Source organism: Vitis riparia, chromosome 14 (assembly GCF_004353265.1).
Source record: "Vitis riparia cultivar Riparia Gloire de Montpellier isolate 1030 chromosome 14, EGFV_Vit.rip_1.0, whole genome shotgun sequence".
NCBI classification, from domain to species: domain Eukaryota; kingdom Viridiplantae; phylum Streptophyta; class Magnoliopsida; order Vitales; family Vitaceae; genus Vitis; species Vitis riparia.
Window position 1 is genome coordinate 11830579 of NC_048444.1, and position 23249 is coordinate 11853827.

Here is a 23249-nt window from a genome sequence, read left to right on the forward strand (position 1 = left end):
AGCTAGATTTGATGGAGCAGTTTCTCTTGAGTTTGCAAGGGAGGAGTGTGTGCAAGGAATAGGAAGATAAAGTGATTTGGAAAGGATCGAAAAATGGACAGTTTTCTGTTAAGGCCCTTTATTCAACTTTGGAGATAGAAAGTACAATGTTATTTCCTACTAGTGTGATTTGGAATTCTTCGGTTCCCTCAAAGGTGGGTTTTTTCACTTGGGAGGTTTCTTGGGTAAAGGTGTTAACTTTGGATCATTTAAAGAGGAGAGGGTGGTCTTTAGCAAATAGATGTTTCATTTGTCTTGAAAAAGAAGAAACCATTGACCACATCCTTATCCAATGTGTCAAAACAAGAGTGTTATGGAATCGTTTGTTCTCCTTGTTTAGTGTGCTTTGGATACTTCCTTCTTCTGTTAGAGACACACTTTTAGGACGGCATGGTTCTTTTGTTGGTAAAAGGAGGAAAAAGGTGTGACAAGTAGCTCCTCTTTGTTTATGTTGGACCATTTGGAAGGAAAGAAACAAAAGAGCTATTGAGAATGAGGAATAGTCTATTCGAGGACTAAAACGTGCCTTCCTTTGTAATCTATGGGATTGGTTTAGGTTGTTTTTAATTTTTTATCCTTTTTCGATTGTATATTTTGTGGATTGGGTGGGTTCCTTTTTACGGGGGCATAGTTTTTGTCAGCCCTTCTCCTTTCTTTGCGTTTTTAAGCATTCATTGTATACCCTCCGTGTACTTCAGAGCATTGTTTTGGAGTTTTTTGTTTATAATACACTCTTGATTTACTCATTAAAAAAAAATTCCTTTGTTCTTATCTTACATGTCTTTCTATTCCAATATCACAGGCCCTTAGAAGCCCTTTTATTACCAACATAAACGATTGCAATGTGCTGATAGAGCTTAGAAAGAGTGGTTTTGAGAACCAGTTTGATGACACTAAATGAAAGAAACTTATGGGGTGCAAATGGTTATTCAAGTCACAGTTATCAACTGTGCAAAGCACAGTACAAGGCACAAGCCTAAAAGAAGTAAGGCATAATCCAATGTACAGTTATAGAATTTAAATGCAATTATATAGAACTGACAAATTACCAGTTAAAATAATATCAAAAATTTTTATAAAATACCCATTAAATATCAAAATTTTGGAACATGCCCCAATGCAATCACATAGAATTTATCAGGCTAAAATTTGTCATATATCACCCAAAACCAATGATGAAAATATAAAAAATTCAAAGCACTTCAATGGTTGGATTTTACAGAAATATTGGACAGAAATTCCCCCCTCAAAAAAAAAAAAAAAAAAAAAAAAAAAAGAAAAAGTGGATAGGAAAAAACTTTGTGACAATTGTTCATGAAACTTTAATAAATGATAAAACATTGATAATACATATATTAAAGTAGGGTTTTTAAGAAATTAATACAACTATAATATAGTAATATTGGATAATAAAAAAATGTACACTAATATTGATATCACAAAATGAAGTCTGTATGAACAAACATATATAAATATTTTAATTTTTTTCCCATAGCTTATCATGAATATGAAATTTTTTGGATTTCTCTTGTGCTATATTTGAAATTGTATACATTTGTGTAGGAGGATAGTCAATTATTGGTGAAATATAAATATCCTTAAATTACAGAAATTGAAATGGAAATATCAAAAATAACGTGGATATTCTCATCCTTGCCCAAAACAAAATCTAGATTCAAGCATTAAATCACACAAGGCATCAAATTAAGTAATTACTGCACAGTAGTTTTGCACACCAAGTAAACCCAAAGTTCCAAGCTACAAACACTCTAAAATATTCAGTATTACAAAAGGACCCTAAATTTGAAAGTCAAAATAATTAACATATAACCTCATAAAGTATCATCAATCTTCATCAACAATCATAGAATCATTATCTTTCTTCTCTATCATCAGATCTATAACCCACATTATCTTCTATCTCCTCTGAATTGGCCTCTTCTTCATCTAGATTTACTGCTACAGGAGACAGTCTGGTCTCAGAGGTTGTAGCCATTGCTTTTTGTGTTATGGTGATGTTTGAGCTTGATCTAGCTCCAGTATCAAGTCTAGCCTCCCAACTAGTAGTAGCTTGAACAACATGACCCCAGGCCAAATTATTATCATCATCAAATACAAACTCATCTTTGTATTATTCTTCATAACCTCCACCTTTCATTCTTGCAACCAACCATTCATTACCTCCATCCATTTTTCAAGCATGAAAGTGTTTTAAGAAGTCCACTGTGGTTTTGAATATGACTAAGTTTAACCCATAGCTAGGAAAAATCATATTCCATTCATCAAGCATAAGGTAGTATAATGTAATTCTGATTGTATAATCTGATGATATTTGTAAAAATTGTCAATGATGCAATTGAGATTTCCTAGTTGAAGAAATACATAGGAAGGAAGTTGAGTTCAAAGAAGTGGATCAGGTAAATTACTTTCCTATCGTCCAAATAAATGCCTCTTTACTTATTAGAGGAAATATGTGTAAATTAGTTTAAAGAAACTGAAATACTAGGATGTAAACAAACAGATACTGTAATTGAGGTCAATAATAGATTGGGTGATGAAAGTGGAACTCTTTTAATAGATTTTGGGTATGCTAGAAATATTTTAGGAAGATCCATCTACTTGTCTTTCACTAAACTGAATATTACTAATGCAGTGAGTGATAGGTGAATATGAGCATTCACTCACCTCTCAATATCTACAAGCCATACCTCAGATAATGCACCCTCCTTGGAGCTAACCTTGTGACTTGGCAAAGTAAAAGAAATAATTAGTAGCAAGGCCTTGCAAAGGCCAAATTTAAAGCAATTTCCTTTGGTATTTGTCAACTTGTTCGGTTGAAGATTCTTTTTTACATAACCATACAGGGGCTATGTTTACACATGAGTTTGTAAATTAATGCTACAATTGACATAACTCATAACCCAATTCATCATGTAGAACTAAGCATATTGAGGTGGATCAACACTTCAATTAGAAAATTCCAATTTGGCCAAATTTGTACACCATTTGCGGAAACCAGTTACCTACTTACAAAAGTTCTGGAGTATATAAATCATGTATTTCACAGCATTCTTAAGGGGCATTAGGGAGTTTGGCATGTGTTAGGCAAATGGGGAGTGTAGAGAACCTAACTAAGTATAGATTTATATTCTCCTTTTTCTTTTTGCATGCATATACAATAAAGGGTGTTGAGCTGTAGAGACCAGTCCAGCAACCCTCTTTCTTTCATTTCTTTTCAATTATCTGCATCTTTTTCCTTCCCATTGCCCTGACTATTAACTAGTGTTCATCTGTTCTTAGGCATTCAGAGTCAACTGTTCTTCTAATTGCTTTGAAAGAATGGTGCCCATTCTTGAAATCGATTGTTTTTTTCACTCATCTCCCTTACTAGTATCAGAATTATGCTCTTTCCTTGTCAACTGTCCACTCTATAGTTTTTTTCAATTGGCATTATCTTCTAGTAAGTAAAAATGTGCACGTGGAATTTGAGTTGACTTTTTTAGACCACCTTTCAGAAGCTGAACAGGTAATGTACCTCGGTGTAAAGAAATCTCTTAAGGACTGAACCCCTTAACCAGTTTAACATAAGAAATATCCTTTTCATGGTGATTTGAAAGAAGTGATTAATATGCTGCAAACTCCTGGTATATTGCTAAAAGATGGTCTAAGCTGTTCAAATTAAAGAAACCAATCTACGGACTAAAATAATCTCATAGAGCTGTCAAAGTGTAGAAATGCCCATTTGTTCATTAGAAAGAGCTTCCTTAAATCATTCAGCATTTTACATATGGAGTTTGTGTTGATGATATTGGAGACCTAGGATTCATTTAAGCAAGCACCTTAATTTGAAAAGTTTTGGTCATTATGATCCTCCTTTTAGGTGTTAAAGTTCCTAATAGCATCATGGAATTGTCCCCTAACAAAAGATCACCAGCTGAAACTCCTCTAGACCCAAAAAGAAACAGCTTTGATACTAAGACGATGAACTACTTTATTCTTATCCAAAAAAATCAACAACTTGGTGATTGACCAAAGATATAGAAAACTTCCCTTGAATATGATATGAATGAGTACAAGTTTATGAAGGATGAACCATGTGATGATGGAGAAAGATAACAGAAAATTTCTCTACAAGATGAAATAATTATAGGTTTATGACGTGATCTGATATTAAGTTTCCAATTATGTTTGTAAATTGTTTTATCTGTGTTGTAGAAGTTGTATGTTAAGAAATTTGAAAGGTACAACTGGAAAGGAGTTATCTTCCAGCTTGAAAATTAATTAGAAATCACAATTCTACTCCAACAGATTTTCTAAATTTCCAGCTAGGATATACCTTGTATTATCTGCATTATAGTATTCCTACTTTAATATATCTGAAAGGTACAAAACAAAAAGTTATTATGTTCCAGCTGGAAAATCAATTAGACAACATCAATCTTCTGTGGCATGTAAGAAATTAGATCAGAGGTCAACTGACTTTAATACTTCTTCTGGTGAGCATTTGGTAAACAGGAAGGTAAGAAGCAAAGTATGGAGTAATTTTTTTTTTTTTTTTTTGATAAGTAAAAAGAAGTATATTAAACGAAAAGAGAAAACACCAAAAACCGGTGCCCTCTAAGTATACAGGGAGTATACACATCACCTTCCCTAACTAGGAGCCTATCCAATCTACAAAACTTACAAGTGAAGAATGACTCTCTGCTAAGGAACCCCTGACCCACAACCAAAGATTACATACAAAAGAATATTTCAACCTTTGAAGCGAGAGATCCTCATACCTTTGAAGCAAAGTATGGAGTAATGATGCCTAATTATGTATCAAATTGTCCACAGCTCATACAACCTGTGACTTAAGTGAATAATATGTTGAAAATATGCGGGCTGATATTTCTCCACACGTTGAAAATATCCAGGCTGATGTGCAGGCTATAAATATGCAAGCTAATAGTTATTTCCTAACTGTATTATTGCTGTAAATATGCAGGCTAATATGTAGGCCGTATAATCTCTTACAATGGTGGCTAGACTGATTTGATAGTTTCCTAGAATAATTTCATAGAGCTGTAAATATATCCCTGTTGTAATCTCAATATTTGTATGAATGAAATTGAAATTCTCCGCATGGTATCAGTGCATGTTAGAATTCTGCTCTAAATCTTTTTCTGGTCTATTCTTCGCTGGAATATGGCAGCCTTCATCCCCCTCTTGATCGGCCTTCATTGTAAAGACTTTCTTTTCTCCTCTTTGATCTGCCTTATCAATATTTTCCCTTTGAAAAACTTGGCCTCAATTGCCTCATATCTCGATTAGATTTCTAGTTTTTGCTACCCAGAAATTTTTTCCTACACCAACCTGTGGTGTTAATCTCCAGATTTCCCTTCTCTAGCCCCTGTTATCATTTATCACCTTGTCCATAATCATAGCTGATTCATCTTCCTCCAAAACTGCAGTCACTACATCCTTACTTTTCCTACTGAAAACCCTAATTCCCAAATCATAACTTACAAACTCAATGGGCACAATTTTCTTCAATGGTCACAATCTCCAAGTTATTCATCAAAAGCAAAAGGAGGACGGGCTATTTGTTAAGGAAAGTTCCCACTCCTAAGGATGATGATCCTAAGTTGGAGACATGGGAAGCTGAAAATTCCATGATCATGTCTCAGCAACTTCATTCTAGGCAACCAGAAATCAGTAAACCACTTCTCTTTCTTTCAATAGCTAAGGAGATTTGGGATGTTGTCACTCATTCATATTCCATGGTGGGGATAAAGGCTCAAGTTTATGACTTACAAAATCAGATTAACCCTACAAAGCAAGGGTCATTATCTATGACGAAGTACTACAATACAATGGAAGGATTATGGCCAGAATTAGACCACTATCAACAATTCACAATGGAATCCATTGCTGATGCTGTCCAACTACAGACGATGATTGAAAAAGAGAGGATTTTTGTCTTCCTAGATAATTTAAATCCTCAACTAGATCAAGGGCTCAAGTTCTAGAAAAAAAGAAAAAAAAATCCTTTCCCATCATTGAAAGAGGTGTTTGCCTATATATGTGCGGAAAAGAGTCATATTGTGATATTCAAAAACCATCCATGGAGAATTCAGCTCTTGCAATTCCTAAATCCAATAATTATTCTGCAGCTGAGAAGCAAGAAGGAGATCAAATGAAGACAACAAAAGGTGGTGTGATTTTTGCAACCAACCTCGACGCACACGAGAGGCATGTTGGAAGCTTCATGGATAGCTCTCCTCTGCTGGGAAAAATGGTGAAAAAAAGAATGATAAAAAAAAAAAAAAAAAAAAAAAAAAAAAAAAGAAGAAGAAGAGAAGTCTGGCCAGAAACAAAATTGGTTTTTCAGTGGAGAACAAGAAGAAAGAAACTTCTACAGGCAATCAAGAGTTTAGAGGATTCAATAAGGAACAATTGAAAATATTAAAGGCCTTACTAGACCTAGCGAGCATTCCCATGTCTATGTCTAGATCATTGATTCCTTTTCCATTTTGTTATTTTGACCCCTAGATCATTGATTTAAGGGCCCCAAACCATATGTCTAGTTCTTCTCTTTTTTCTCCAACTATATACCATGTGCATGTCACTAGTCAAGGATTGATTCCCTTTACCAAACCTTAAAATCTCCCCTACATGTTCCCAAATTGAAATGTAATCCAGTCCCAATAACAAAGCTTACCAAATACCTAAAATGCTCATTGACTTTCTTTCCCTCTCATTGTGTCATACAGGACCTGGTAACAGAGAAGATGACTGGGCATGCTCAGGAAAATGGTGGGCTTTACATCCTTGAAACCAGTGGTGGAAATGGCAATATCTTAAGCATGGCCTGTTCATGGAAAGAATCCAATATCTTGCTTTGGCACAAAAGGCTAGGTCTCATTATCTACCATGCAAAAGATATTTCCCTCTTTTGATTCCAATAAATTGTCCTTTCATTTTGATGTTTGTGAAATGGCTAAAAAACATTGAACTACTCTCCAATCAATAAATGAAAGATCTTTGGTGACTTTTAGTCTCATTCATATTGATGTGTGGGGAATATCTAGAATTCCTAACATCTCTAGGGCAAGATGGTTTGTCTTCTCAAACACAAATGTAAGGTTGATCAAATTTTCCATGTTTTTCATCAGATAATTTGCAATCAGTTTGGAACCAAAAGTCCACATTCTTTGCTCAGATAATGGAACAGAATATTTCAATAACGCGTTGATTTCTTATTGTCAAAAAGATGGGATCATTCAACAGTTTTCATGTACTAAGACTCCCCAACAAGGAAAAGTCACTCAAAGGAAAATCAGACATTTTGTTGAACTCTACTTTTCTAAATGAGAGTGCCAAAAACATGTTGGAGGAAGTTATTTTGACAACCACTCATTTAATGAATAGATTACCTCTAGAGTTCTCAATTTTCAAACTTCATTAGAATATTTGACTTACTTCTTCCCTTTATTTAAGAACTATGGGAATCTTTTATTCATATTCATAGTTAACATTGAACAAAATTTGATCTCAAAGCTCTGAAGTGTGTTTTCTTTGGCTACCCACCAACACAAAAGGAGCTTAGTGCTATCATCCTCCTACAAAGAGGGTTTCTACCACCATGGATGTCAATTTCATTGAAAATCAACCATATTTCTCACATACTTATCTTCAAGGGGAGAACAGATATGAAGATAAGGATACTCCATATGTTCTACCTCTATTAATAGAGTCTCTACCAGATCTAGATTCTGATTTTTCCTTCAAGTCTCCCATTACATTTAAGTAATTGCCTATACAAGAACCTCCCATTAATCTCCCATTTCCCAAATTGATCCTAAGCCTATTTTTCCAAAGGTGGACTTGTCATTTAAACCAAGGGAAGCCATCTCCACTCAAGGTCTACTTAAGGAACAAAAAGCCTATCGTGGACCCAATGTGTGCTCAACCATTGGAATTAGAACCGGGTAATGTTGATTCTACTTCAATTGACTCAAGTGCTTCCAATGATGATTTGTTTCTTCCTATTGCACTTAGGAAAGAGAAACAAACATGTACTCAATTCCTCATATCCAATTTTGTGCCAAATCATAAATTATCTCCTACTTTAATTCTTCTCTCTCTCAATTGTCCACCATAGAAATTACTAAAAGTATCAGAGAGACTGTAATCCAAATTGGAAAGAAGCTATGTTGGAAGAAATAAGAGTCTTAAAGAAGAATGAAACTTGGGAGATAGTAAATTTTCCTAAAGGGAAGAAGCCTGTAAGTTTTAAATGGATCTTCACAAACAAACATAAATCTAATGGGTATTTGAAGAGATAAAATGCTAGGTTGGTGTCCACAGAGTTCACTCAAACCTAGACAATATAATTTTGACAAGGAAATGACTAAGATGAAATTGAAAATTTAAGGCAATATTTGGCTTATGAATTTGAGATCACAAATTTAGGAAGGCTTAAATATTTCCTTGGAATAGAGATGGCATAGTCAAGAATGGGTATGTTTCCGTCCCAATGCAAATATACTCTCAATCTACTCAAGGAAATGGGGATGCTAGCGTGCAAACCATTGGACAACCTAATTGAGCTAAATCATAAATTAAGAGATTGTTCTAATTGACCGAGAAAGGTACCAAAGGCTCGTTGGAAGTCTAATCTATCCCTTCCATACTTGTCCTAATATAGCTTATGCAGTTAAGGTGATTAGTCAAGTTGTGCATGCACCACAAGAGAAACATATGAAAGTTGTCTACCAAGTTCTTAGGCACTTAAAGTCAACACTTGGGAAAGGAATTTTATCTAGAAAAATGAGCAGGTGGGTGCGGAAGCCTATACTTATGTAGATTGGGTCAGTTTTATCACAAACCAGATATCCACTAGTGGGTATTACATGTTTATGGGAGACAATCTTGTCACATGGAGAAGCAAGAAACAATTAGTGGTAGCCAAATCAAGTGCAGAAGCCAAATCAATATCAATGGCTCAAGGCATCTATGAGCAACTTTGGATAAGGATGATGTTGTTTGATTTAGGAATGAAACTGAAAGGTCCTATGAAGTTATATTGCAGCAATAAGTTAGCCATAAGCATCACCCATAATCCTATCCATCATGACCAAACTAAAGACATGGAAATAGGTCAACTTTTCATAACGAAAAATTGGACAGTGGAAGGATTTGTATTCCCTATGTTGCTTCAAATGGTCAACTTGCAAATTTTCACACAAAAGGATTTTCTCACATGGAAAATATTTTTGAGGCAGCATGAAGGAGAGTCTTAAAAATATGCAGGTTGATATTTTACCACACCGTGAAAATATGCAGGCTAATATTTCTCCACATATTGAAAATGTTGGAAAATATGCCCAGCATGTATGAAGACTTTCTAGCTAGAAAATATTTTTTAATTAAGTTTTTTCCTTATTAGTTTAATTAACTGATTCCTTTTCATAAATAGAGATATCCTAGGCTAGAAATAAGCTCCTTCCTTTTTTTTCAGGCTTTGACCTCCTACAATTTGTATATATTTGGTGTAATTCTAGAGAGAAATTCTCAAAACCCCAAAGTCAACAAAAAAATATGAAGGCTGATGTGTAAGTTGTAAATATGCACATTGATAGTCTTTTCCTAATTATATTATTGTTGTAAATATGTAGGCTATAAATTCTCTTAGAACAGTGGCTAGACCAATTTGATAGTTACCTAGAATAATTTCATAGAATTCTATATCCTTGTTGTAACCTCAATATTTGTTTAAATGAAATTCAAATTTCTCCGCATAATACTATGATACCTATCCTCAAATATTTGTGCCTTTATTCTTGCACTAATATTGATTATTTGAAATAAAAAATAGCCTGATATGAAAATGAGGAATAATTTTGTCTCGCAAACAAACATATTGAGTTGCATTCAGGGTAGCAACATGGGTGGGTTGGTTGGGTTGATGGTTAACCTAAGCCCATCCCAAATTAAGAAACAATCAACACGAACTCAACCCAACCTGACTTTTAACTTGAGGTACTCAACCCTAGTCTAACTCAACCTCATTTCTCTAAGCTCGGGTTGAGTTCAGGTTGATCATGTTGATTAGGTTGCATAATTCAAAATCCATTTGTAATGGTTTTTAAAATAAAAAAATTGTTACATACTTATTTGAAAACTTAAATAGTAAATGAGATAAAATCTCAAGATAGAAACAAAAAGGTAAAAATAAATTTATACATTTAAAAAAAATACAAAATATATAATATAATATAATTTGATATTTTTTCTTAAAAATCTAAAAAGAAAATGAATATTATTATATAGGATAATATATATTATAAATATTATAAAAACATTAAATCGAGTTTGGATTAGGCTCAGGTTGTCCAAACCTTGGCTTGAGCCTAGCCCAAATTGAGCTTAGGTTGAAAAAACCTAACCTAAGCTCAACCTTAAAATTGAAAATGATTGCTCAAATCCACTCAACCATCGGGTTGGGTTTAAGTTGGGTCAGGCCAACCCGACCAAGTTGCATCCCTAGGTGTATTGTAAAAAGAAAAACAAAATCAACATTTTCTAAGAAGTCATCCAAACAACTTGAAGACATTATTTTTTAAATAAAGTGTTCTCATTCAGATCTAGAAGCCTTTCTAAAAATACTTTCTACCACATTTATTGTATAGGATTACATATGAATAAATACAAAATAATTCTATAAAAATAGGCAAGGAAATAATGCCTACGATTATTCTATCAAGATAAATAAAATATGTTAGATAGTGTACAATTATTTAGGTTATTTACTTTTCCTTTTCCTTTTCTTTCTTTATTGTATTGTGGGTCCCACTAACATGTATATATATACCCAAGTCCAATGTGTATTATTTACAGTTTTTCAATAACAAAAATTAGGGATTCTCCCTTTTCTCTCTTTTCACATGATATCAGAGCCTAGGGAGAAAAAAAACCCTAATTATTTTCGGTTTATCTGTGAATCCATTCTGGGAAATCTTTCAATGATCGTGTTTCATTCCGGTCACCCTTCCCATCTCCCAAAGTTTTCCGATCAACCATATCGCCGTCAAAAAACCCTCACCGCCATCAGAAAACCCTAACCGCCGGTGACCTTTTTCCGGCGAAGCCCTTTTCCGACACCAACCATACCATCAAGTGCGCAAGGAGGAGATCTTCAAGTTTTTTCAAAGCACCGGAGTGAGAATCTCAGCCACGCGCCAGCCACGAGCGTTTCTTCTCCGGCGGCCTGAATCTCACGCGCCGGCGCGTGAGGGCGCGTGGAGCACTTTCCGGCCACGCGCTTCCACCTCCAACCTCGCCTGACGTTGTGTAGCCACCCTCCATCTGTGTTTGTGCCATCCGAGCCCTGAAAGTGCATTTTTTGGAGTTTTTTGTCTCCGTCAGCCCTTTAAACAGCCTTTCCGGCGACCTCCGGTGACTTCCTCTCCACCCCAAGCCTTGCACGTATCTTAGGAAGTGTTCTTCTACCCTTCCAGTAGTGCCACATTTTTTTTTCTTTACTATTTGGTCTCTCACAGCCGCGGATCCTCGGTTTTTCTTCTTTCAGCCGCAATCTGAAGCCCTATTAGGGCTCTCTTCGATCCAAACATATTTCGTTCTCCAGATAAGTAGATATGGCTACTAAAAGTTCCATTTTTTCCTCTGTTATATCTGGATCTCCTATGATTACTTCGGAGAAATTGGTTGGCAATGAAAATTATTTGTCCTGATCAGCCTCTGTGGAGAATTGGTTTATGGGTCAAGGTTATGAGGATCACCTTGTTACGCAAGAGGCGGATATCCCTGAGGTTGACAGAGTACAATGGAGGAAGATAGATGCACAGTTATATAGTGTGTTATGGCAATCAGTTGATCCTAAGATTCTGCTTCATCTTCGAGCCTACAAAACATGCTTTAAATTTTGGAATCAGGCGAAAGGGCTATACACGAATGATATCCAACGCCTTTATAAGGTGGCTTCTTCTATTGTCAATGTCAAACAACAAGACATGGATTTATCTACTTATATTGGTCAGATTGCCTCTCTTAAGGAGGAATTCTTGACTGTGATGCCTCTTACTACTGATGTTGGGGATCAACGAACACAGATTGACAAGTTCTTCATGGTTCTTACGCTTATTAGCCTCCGTCCAGATCTCGAGACCGTCCGCGATCAGATTCTTGGCAGTTCCTCCGTTCCATCCTTGGATGATGTGTTTGCTCGCCTCCTCCGTATCTCCTTCACTCAGACTTTGCCATCTGATAACACTTCAGATTCTTCTGTGTTAGTTTCTCAAACTAACTCTCGAGGAGGACGCAGTGGTAACCGAGGTAAAGGCCAACGTCCTCATTGCACCTATTGTAATAAGCTTGGTCACACTCGTGATCGGTGTTATCAATTACATGGGCAGCCTCCCCGCACTACCCACGTGGCCCAGTCATCTAATCCTCAGTCCCCTCAGCCTCCCAGTTCCTCCAAATCTCAGGGTATTTCCTTCACTGACAATGAGTATGATGACTATCTCCGCTATCAGGCCGCCAAGTCAGCTTCTGTTACTTCTGTTGCCCAGACTGGTAATGCTTCTGCTTGTCTTACCCACACATCTTCTCTTGGACCTTGGATTCTAGATTCTAGCGCTTCTGATCACATATCTGGTAATAAGGATTTTTTCTCTTCCATTACTACTACCTCTGTCTTACCTACTGTTACTTTAGCTAATGGTTCCCAAACTATGGCTAAAGGTTTTGGTTTCACTCATCCTCTCCCTTCCCTACCTCTCCATTCTGTCCTTTATGCCCCTGAGTGTCCTTTTAATCTTATTTCCATCAGCAAAATAACTCGCACTCTTAACTGTTCTATCACTTTCTCTGATAAATTTGTGACCTTGCAGGATTGGAGTACGGGGAAGACGATTGGCATAGGACGTGAGTCTCAAGGCCTCTATCACCTCACCTCGCCTTCAACTCCTGCAGTTTGCATTTCCAATGATGCTCCCCTCCTCATCCACAGTCGCCTGGGCCACCCTAGTCTATCCAAGTTCCAAAAAATGGTCCCTCGTTTTTCATCTTTGTCGTCACTTGCGTGTGAGTCCTGTCAACTTGGGAAACATACTCGTGTCTCGTTACCAAAGCGTTTGAATAATCGAGCAAAGTCTCCTTTTGAACTTGTCCACACTGATGTTTGGGGTCCTTGTCGGACCGCGTCTACTTTAGGATTTCAGTATTTTGTCACTTTCATTGATGATTATTCTCGATGTACTTGGTTATTTTTAATGAAAAATCGAGCTGAGTTATTCTCTATTTTCCATAAATTTTATGCTGAAATCCAAACCCAGTTCAATATTTCTATTCGTGTGTTGCGCAGTGACAATGCCAGGGAATATTTTTCTACACCATTTACTTCATTTATGTCCCAACATGGGATCATTCATTAGTCTTCTTGTGCTCATACTCCTCAACAAAATGGGGGTAGGTGAACGTAAGAATCGACATCTTGTTAAGACAGCTCATACTCTCCTTCTCCATAGTCATATTCCTTTTCGTTTTTAGGGGGACGCTGTTCTTACAGCATGTTATTTTATTAATCGTATGCCGTCATCTGTATTACACGATCAGATTCCTCATTCCCTTCTTTTCCCTGACCAACCACTTTATTTCCTTCCTCCTCGTGTTTTTGGTTGTACTTGTTTTGTTCATATTCTCACTCCTGGACAGGACAAACTTTTTGTCAGAGCCACAAAATGCATCTTCTTGGGATATTCCAAACTTCAAAAGGGTTATCGTTGTTATTCTTCTTAGACTCATCGCTACTTCCTCTCAACTGATGTCACTTTCTTTGAGGACTCACCGTTCTTCTCCACCTCTGAGTCTCTTCCTGTTTCTGAAGTCTTACCCCTTCCCATTATCTCCCCACCTGATGCAGTGCCTTCTCACCCACTTCAGGTTTATCATCGCCGTCATCATGTCGTTGTTCCTCCTTCTTTGGCCGATGTACCTGCTGACTCACTTCCTATCCCTTCGACTTCTCCTGCTCTGGCTCTGCCTCCTTCTGCTAACTTACCCATTACTCTTCGGAAATGTAATCGATCTACTCGTAATCCTCATCCCATTTACAATTTTTTGAGTTATCATCGATTATCTTCACCCTATTCTGCATTTGTTTATGCTATATCTTCTGTTTCTCTTCCCAAGAGCACCCCTGAGGCTCTTTCCCATCCAGGCTGGTGCCAGGCAATGGTAGATGAAATGGCTGCTTTACACTCCAATGGCACTTAGGATCTTGTTGTTTTACCCTCTGGCAAATCTACAGTTGGTTGTCGTTGGGTATACACAGTTAAGGTTGGCCCTGATGGTCAAGTTGATCACCTTAAGGCCCGCTTAGTTGCTAAAGGTTATACTCAGGTATATGGTTCTGATTATGGTGACACTTTCTCTCTTGTTGCCAAGATAGCTTTTGTTCTTCTATTGCTCTCCATGACTGCTATGCGTTCTTGGCCTCTTTATCAGTTAGATATTAAAAATGTTTTCCTTCATGGGGATCTTGCTGAGGAAGTTTATATGGAGCAACCACCTAGTTTTGTTGCTCAGGGGGAGTCTGGTTTAGTATGCAAGTTACGCCGTTCTCTATATGGCTTGAAACAATCTCCTCGAGCATGGTTTAGCCGTTTTAGTTCTGTTGTTCAGGAGTTTGGCATGTTCCGCAGTACAGCAGACCATTCCGTTTTCTATCATCATAACTCTTCGGGGCAATGTATTTATCTGGTAGTTTATGTGGACGACATCGTCATTACAGGCAATGATCAAAATGGTATTCAGAAACTAAAGCAACACATTTTCACCCACTTTCAGACTAAAGACTTGGGGAAACTCAAGTATTTCTTAGGGATCGAGATAACTCAATCCAGTTCCAGTGTGGTTCTTTCCCAAAGGAAGTATGCTTTAGACATCTTGGAAGAAACCGGTATGTTAGACTGTAAACCAGTAGACACTCCTATGGATCCAAATGTCAAACTTATACCAGGACAAGGGGAGCCTTTAGGAGATCCTGGGAGATATCGGTGACTTGTAGGTAAACTGAACTACCTCACCATTACTCGTTCAAATATTTCTTTCCTATAAGTGTTGTTAGTCAATTCCTACAGTCACCATGTGATAGCCATTGGGATGCTGTAATCCGCATTCTTCGATATATCAAAAGCACACCAGGCCAAGGTGTGTTGTACGAGAACAGAGGTCATACCCAGGTTGTCGGTTACACAGATGCAGATTGGGCTGGCTCACCCACAGATAGATGTTCCACTTCCGAGTATTGTGTTTTTATTGGAGATAACCTAATATCCTGAAAGAGTAAGAAACAAGATGTAGTGGCCAGAGCTAGTGCTGAAGCCGAGTATCAAGTTATGGCTCTGGCAACATGTGAACTCATATGGTTGAAACATCTTTTTCGAGAGTTGAGATTTGGAAAGGATGAACAGATGAAGCTCACCTGTGACAACCAAGCCGCTTTGCATATTGCATCCAATCCAGTCTTCCATGAAAGGACCAAACACATTGAAGTTCACATGAGAGAAGATCGCATCAGGATGTGTGGCGACTAGTTTTGTCAATTCAAATGACCAACTAGCAGATATTTTTACTAAATCTCTCAGAGATCCTAGAATTAAATACATTTGTAACAATCTTGGTGCATATAACATATATGCTCCAGCTTGAGGGGGAGTGTTAGATAGTGTACAGTTATTTAGGTTATTTACTTTTCATTTTCTTTCCTTATTTTATTGTGGGTCCCACTAACATGTATATATATACCCAAGTCCAATATGTATTATTTACAGTTTTTCAATAACAAAAATTAGGGATTCTCCCTTTTCTCTCTTTTCACAAAATAAGTGAAGAATGCTAAGAAAGGAAAAAATCCTAGGAGATTCTATGTACAACTATACAATTGTTACAGCTCATATAGACGACTAGAAAAATCTTCAATAATCTGCCACCCAAGTTAGCAGATTTTCCAACATAAAGAGTGGGTTAATCTTCCCTCTTGCGATACCTATGAGGTTGTGCTAGTGACAGGACTTTTAATCTTCTTACAATTGCAAGATTCAATGCTCTTATTTTCATTTTAGGTTTTCCCTTGAGGATAAGGAGCATCTTACAAGTATCCTCAGTCTGCAGCCTGAAATGTTCTCATTTAGATCTAATTACCATCTAATTCATTAACATTAATTTTAATAAAAACTATGTAAAAAAAAGGGGTTATAGAGAAAATGGATATGAAATGGACACTAAAAGATATTTGAAACAATTACTAGATATAACCAAACATGATATAATCATAATCATATCTCTTAGGAGTTTAGGATACTGAACACATATGACTGGGGTGTTTTACCTCATTTACATCCCATCACATTGTAAGAATGCTGTCATGGGCTGAAAATAAGTCTAGAGAAAAGTGAATTAATCTCAATAGAGAGAGCAGCTAATGTGAAGGAGACTTAAGAGCTAGGATTGTGGGGTATGGGAGCTTCCATCTACCTACTTGGAGCTTCCCCTACAGGCTTCTTTCAAAGTAGAGTCAGGTTGGGATAGAGTGGAAGAAAGGTTCCTCCAAAGACTTTCAATTTGGAAAAGGCAATATATTTCAAAAAGGGAAAGCTCACTTTGATAGCAAGCACCTCATCTAGTTTATTTATATACTTTATGTCCTTGTTCAACATTCCCAAAAAAGTTAGATTAAGGCTTGAAAAGATTCAAAGAGGCTTCCTATGGAGAGGCAAGGCTTTCAAGGAGAAGATGTAATTAGTAAAATGGGCAATTATTTTCAGGGAGAAAAGGAAAGGGGTGTAGGCATTAGATGTCTTTCTTCGCTTAATATGAGTTGACTCTCCTTGAAAAGTGGTGTTAGAGATATGCTTATGAAAGAGAAGCTTTGTGGAAATAGGTCATACATGGGAAGCATGGAGAGAAGAAGAGGGTTAGAGTTCTTACAAAGAGAAAGAAGGATATGAGGTTGGGTTATGGAAAAATATCAAAAAGGGATGGGACTTGTTCAACAGTAAAGCATCCTTCGAGATGGACAATGGAAGCAGGGTGAAATTTTAAAAGGCTAGGTAGTGAGGGGATGAACCCCTATGTGTGTCTTTCCCCTCTTTGTATGCTATAGCATCTCAAAAGAGGCTTAGGTGGCAGACATTTGGGACAATCTAGGTGAAGGGGACCACTAGAATCCTTATTTCTCTAGACACTTGAATGATTGGAAGCTAGACAATATACATGCTATTTTCTCAAGGAATAGTTTTTTTTGTCAAATCTTTGCATTATATCCTAAAGTCGGGGCATTCAATTCCTTTTCCAATGGGCATATTTCAAATCCACAAATCCCATCTAAAGCGAGTTTTTAGCTTACAAAACTAGTTGGAGAAATGCATTGACTTTGAATCAGTGTACAAATGCATTGAGTTTTTTACTTACATTATTTATTCTAAAATCTGATTAAAAAACAAGTCAACAGGTACTTTTGAAGCTAAGATGACTCAATTGTTAAGAGCATTTGTACACCGATCATCATCATATGCAGCAGTAGCAGTGCCAGTTATAGTTTCTCATTCCCCCTTTTGAGTCCAGAAACAGAAACTAAATTCCATTTATACATTATAGCTCAACTACTAAGAAGATCCTCCTTTTGTCCCACATAAAATAATATAATATCTTCCAATACTCTAATGTACATATAAAGCTGGCAATTTCAATATCAGTCAAGGATACAATATTCTGCCAAAACATACCAGACATCCAAAAATGAAATTGCTAAATCAAAAATGACTTATTGTAGCCACAAATAAATCCAGTTCACTGAAAAATCAGGAAGTAACAGAAGAAAAGTTCAAAAAAAAAAAAAGGAAACCCTCTCTAACCATGTTGATTATGAAGGGCAATGATTTCAGCAATATTCAATAATCTACTTTTTTTTATAGGCAATATTCAATAATCTACTCACCATATGTCAGCTTTGGATTAACAGAACGGAGTTTATGGACAACTTCTAATACCGCATTCAAAAAAGAAACAGAACCAATATAACCTGAAAATACACCAATCAAAGTTGAAAGCACCACAAGTGAACAAGAAAGCCTCCAAACAAAAAAAATAGCACAACAAACAGACTGTAACACAAATGCCAAATTACAGGAAAGAAATTCAGAACATAGAGATATCAAAATAGCATATATTAATGCTGCAGGGTTGATAGGAAATACTGCCACAGGGGACAGGTTCTGAACACAAGTATACTTAATTCTATCAAATGGAGGGATACAGACTCAAGTTAGATTAACAAGGGCGTTGACTATGTTGTAGGGGTTGAAATTTGGAACAATAAAGTGTTCTACGACATTGATTATGTAGTAGAGGTTGAAACTTGAAACAACAAAATTTGCAGCTTTTTAATGTCCAATATGGGACACGACGGCAAAAATATAAGTTGCAAGCCCAAATAAAAACCTTAGTTATGACAATACAACAGTGTTTCCCTACAAACATGCAATTTCTAGCCAGATGAACCTAGCTGCCAATGGTTGCTGAAGAAATAACTATGTCATTTCTATGAGCAGTATTTTTCAATGATATGAGGGAACGCAACAACCATACACACTTTTTTTAGCTGATAAAAATGTGTATGAGAGAGAGAGAGATTGTGTGTGCACATGCAAGTGTGTTTCTCCAGAAACCTTAAGCAAAGTCCATAACCACAACCAATGTACATTCAGATAGCCGATGAGCTAACTTTAGAGCTCTTAATTCATTGACATAAAAATTACATAATCCTCCTCACCAAGGAAGCCATTAAAAATCATATTTTTGCAAGTCTTCTATAGTATGCATAACTAAGAGGAATATTGAACAAAACTGTTGGAATAGGCAATTATTTTATGTAAATTAGCTGTATATTTACAGTTGTATTATTAACATTGATTTGTATCTATTATGTATAGGAGGCTAGGACATTTTCCTAATTTAGAACTCTATAGGTCAACTAGTGTATTTTATATATCTTGTAATATTTTTTCCTAAGAAATACATCAATTTTCATCTCTTTCACAAATTCACATGGTATTAGAGCCATTTAGGTTCTTGGGTTTACTGGCAGCCTTCATCATTTTTCTGTTTTAGGTGGAGTTAATAGCGACCATCTGTGTCATACTTCACAGCCTTCATCATCATTATCCTTTCTGTTTATTTCTCAAGTTCCAGCCTTTATTGCTGTTATTTTTTTTTTTTTTTTTGATTGGAAACGACGCAAAGATATATTGATAGCAAAAAGAAGTACAATAAGAAGGATGAGAAATCCTCCCACCAAAGGCAACTAAATTACAGGAAAATACACATAAACAAACGAACTCCCACTAAGGACCAATCCTTAAGGAGAACACGCCGCTATCCAATCTAGTTGAATCACATTAAGGGGAGTCCCCTTAAATGCCTTGAAACAGAAAGCCCAAAGGGAAGCAAGGAAAACAATAGTGTCCCAAAGGAACTCTGAATTCCTAACTTTATCCTCGAAAATCCTTGCGTTTCTTTCCCACCACACAACCCGCATTAGAGCGATGCTCGCAGCTTGCCACAAAACAATCCCTCTCTTAGAATTACCGAAGCCTTTAAATTTGATGAACATCATGTCATATATACTCCTTGGAGGAACCCAATCCATCTTAGCTAGCTGAAATAACCTGTGCCACAACCCAATCGTCAAGGGACAATGAAGAAAAAGATGATCTGCTGATTCCCCATGCTTCATGCACAGAATGCAAATATCAGGACTAAGGGCTTTGTAGGGTCTTCTCACTTGTAACATGTCATTAGTATTCACCTTCTTGTGTGCCACTAACCAAACAAAGGACTTCACTTTGAAAGGAACTTGAGAATTCCAAACGTACTTTGAAGGAAAGACCTGAGGAGATCCAGAAGATTGAGATAATGCTAGAATCTTCTTCTCATTCAGTTCCTAGTGTCATATTCTCCTTCAACCATTTGGTGTTATACTTATGTTTGTTTTGTGGTAATTAAGTGAGCAGCAGAAGCAAGAAACAGCATCTTGTAGCAAGGTCTAAGTGTTGAAACTGAATATAGAGTTATGATTCACACTACTTATGAACTAATCTCTATTTAAGAACTTGTTACAAGAATTAGGATTTCCTCTGGGAAAGCCAATGATGCACTATGACAATCAAGTTGCATATATATTGATAATAATTTCATATTCTGTGAGAAAACCATACATATAGAAGCTAATTGTATCTTTACCAGAGAAGCTATGGTGAACAAGAAGCTTGTAACTGCCTCTATCAAATCAGAAGATCAAGTCAGAGATATCTTAACCATAGTTTTAGGAAAAAGAATTTTCAATTGTTCCTAGCTAAGTCTACTAAATATAAGGCTTTATGGTATTCAATATAAAATTTCCTAGCCTATAAGCTAGCTTAATAGATTAAACTTCCAAGGGATAGTTTTTTGAAGTGCAGATAATTAGTTAGACTTGTCATTATTCAGAATTTAGTTACTCTGTTAATTGTGCATATAAATTTAGTATATTATAAGTATGGGTAAAGCACTATTCCTATCACTAATCAGTTTGTTCACCAAAGCAAGATCCACAAGTAGACAATAAGAGAAGCTGAAATAGGTTTAGTTTAGATATGAAACAGACCTTCATGAAAGTTATTACGGAGACTGTAAAAAAGCTTAAAATATTGATGGAAAATAAAATCAAAAGATATTACCAAGGAAGAGGTCACTTGAATGTCCAATCCTACCCAAATGACATAATTTCTCTATATTGCAAATTTTAGTACCTTTAACTGGAACAACCAGTTGGGTTATAGACTACTTCAAGTAGGATTGGGAACTACTCCAGGTCATTACTGTGTCAAGCATCGATCAGAATTTAAGGGAGTAACTATTTGAGGAGGCTCAAATGCATGCATTAGGCATACCTTCTTTTTCAAAACTTATTTTCAATGAGTTAACAGCAAGAAGTGAAGCTACCACAGGATGCAAGACCAATTTTTAAAGAATAAATGAGGAAAGCAAGTAAAATAAACATACCTGTTAACAAATGGGTATAGTATAATAAGTTATTCTCTTCCAGGCCTGCTATTAAGTCTCCTAGTTGCTGTCCATTCAAAACTTGGCCCTTAAAAGTTGGGTATCCTGCAAGATATTCAAGTTGACTAACCATAATTTAACCTCAATTGCTACTAGGATCTCATGCCTGAACTCATATAGATTGGCAGTTGACCTCGCACCATATTTCAGGCTTCAGAGTTCTGAGACTGTTTGAGTGAAGTATAAGCAGCTTGCCTGTGTGATTTGAGAACTGTACTGAATTGATTGGATCGACATCATAGCCCAGTAGCTGAAGGGGAAAGACAGCCGATTTATTGCCAACATATCCCTAAGGGGAAATAGAAAATGATAATGAAGTTAAGACACAAATATAATCTACCACAAACACATTAAATGTAACTACATAAGCTTATGTTGAAATGGTGTTTGGAACACATGAAATGAATTATTCCATTTTAAATACACAAATCCATCCTTCACAAAGTACATGTAGAATAAGGAAACTATAAATGGCAATGGAAAAAAATCAAGTCAATTCCAGAAAATTAAATTTTTTCTATGCACATAAAGAATTATCTTAATACACATGCTATTGGATGAGGGGATGGGGATAAGCTTATTTCAAATATTAGGTAAAGCAAGAAAGGATAGTTTTATAACTTTCATTTCCCTATAGTGCCCAAATATATGAAGGAAATTTATTCTTTTTCCAAAATGATAAGGTGAGCAAAGACATAGAGTAGCAATTGAGAGTTTGATACTTACCAATGATAAGAATCAAACTAAGACAAGCATTGCAAAGTATAATAATTTGCTTTTATGAAAGGGTATGAGTAAAGAAATAAATACTTTAGAGTCACATAATAGTATCAATATAACATAAGCGTTTAACAAGATATGAAGACAACAATGAAAAGAAAAAAAAAAAAAAAGGGAATTGATAGGTAAATTTTTGTCACTATTGGGACTTGAGACTAGAAACATCCCACAAACCTTCCCTAACCCTTTACCACTTGAAGGTAGCAATTAAAATTAATCCATCCTATAAAATTACCACATTAAGGATAAAAGTAGCAATGCTCAAGTGGGAAAAACATAATACAAACATGATAAATTCTTAAAAAGCAAAGAAAACACATGGAAATGACATTTTGTAAATAAATATATCATTAAACTTTTATGTGTGCATTTTAGGTTTTTTTTTATATAATGGTTTTAACTATAAGAGGTCAGTCACATTGGATGGTAAGATTTCAGAAGCTTAAGGAAAGAGTTGAGTAGAGTGAGAAGCAAGAAAGGATTGTACAAAGTGGTGGTGGAATTAATAAGAAAATTTTTAGGGGAGGGGAATTCCTTTCTCCTTTTGTTTGGCAAGAAGTGGAGCCTTTTATATATGGTATTCCAAAATAACAAATCATACATCAATTATTCTGTGATAACGTTGAAGCCTCTCGAGATGACATGTGTCACAGAGACACAACCACCTCACACCCCCTTCCTTTTCATTTCAGCCAAAATAAGTTTGATACATGTCAACTTTGCCTCAGAAGCCCCCAACTCTAGCCACTAAACCAAAACCCTCAAACCCCTTCAAAAGAAATTCGATAGTAGGTCAACCAACTACCCTACCAAGATGCGTCAATTCCATTTTGGACTAATCAAAGCATATTCCTGACTTGCTTAAGCGTTTAGCATCAAGGCGTTATGCCAAGGGTAACATCTTCATTGAGGATACAGGAGATCATCTAACCAACGATTTGGGAGGGAACTATCAATCTTTCCTAAAATAGGAAAGAAACAATCATCTCTCTTAGGTACGCATGGTGTCACCTTCACCACGAGGTGGAACAGAAAAGACCACCTTTAGCATCCCTTCAAGAGATGACATTCATATTCTGTCAGCAACCAAATGAGTCAAGTATTTACTTGGAGATAGGCATCTATATCCAATTGTTGTAGCATTGTGGCATAAGGAGTGATGCAGAGAAAGAGATGGACCTATCCATGCATTGAAGCTCAGAGGCAAGGTGCATCAAGTACCATGTTAATGGAAAACTGTTTTGAACATGTGATATGAA

General features: G+C 36.3%; 1 protein-coding gene across 4 annotated transcripts in view; it reads right to left on the reverse strand.

Annotated features, from left to right (window-relative positions):
- LOC117930737 (pyridoxal kinase-like) overlaps positions 1-23249 on the reverse strand; it is a 41820-nt gene that overhangs the window by 14621 nt on the left and 3950 nt on the right. For 2 of the 4 annotated variants that reach the window (XM_034851407.1, XM_034851408.1), the window contains exons 3-5: positions 21351-21499; positions 21151-21275; positions 18047-18130 (exon numbers count right to left, since the gene is read on the reverse strand). In XM_034851407.1, coding sequence (XP_034707298.1) covers positions 18047-18130; positions 21151-21275; positions 21351-21499 — 358 coding nt within the window. The remainder of the gene's footprint in view (positions 1-18046; positions 18131-21150; positions 21276-21350; positions 21500-23249) is intronic. The other 2 variants (XM_034851409.1, XM_034851410.1) reach the window with 1 other exon arrangement.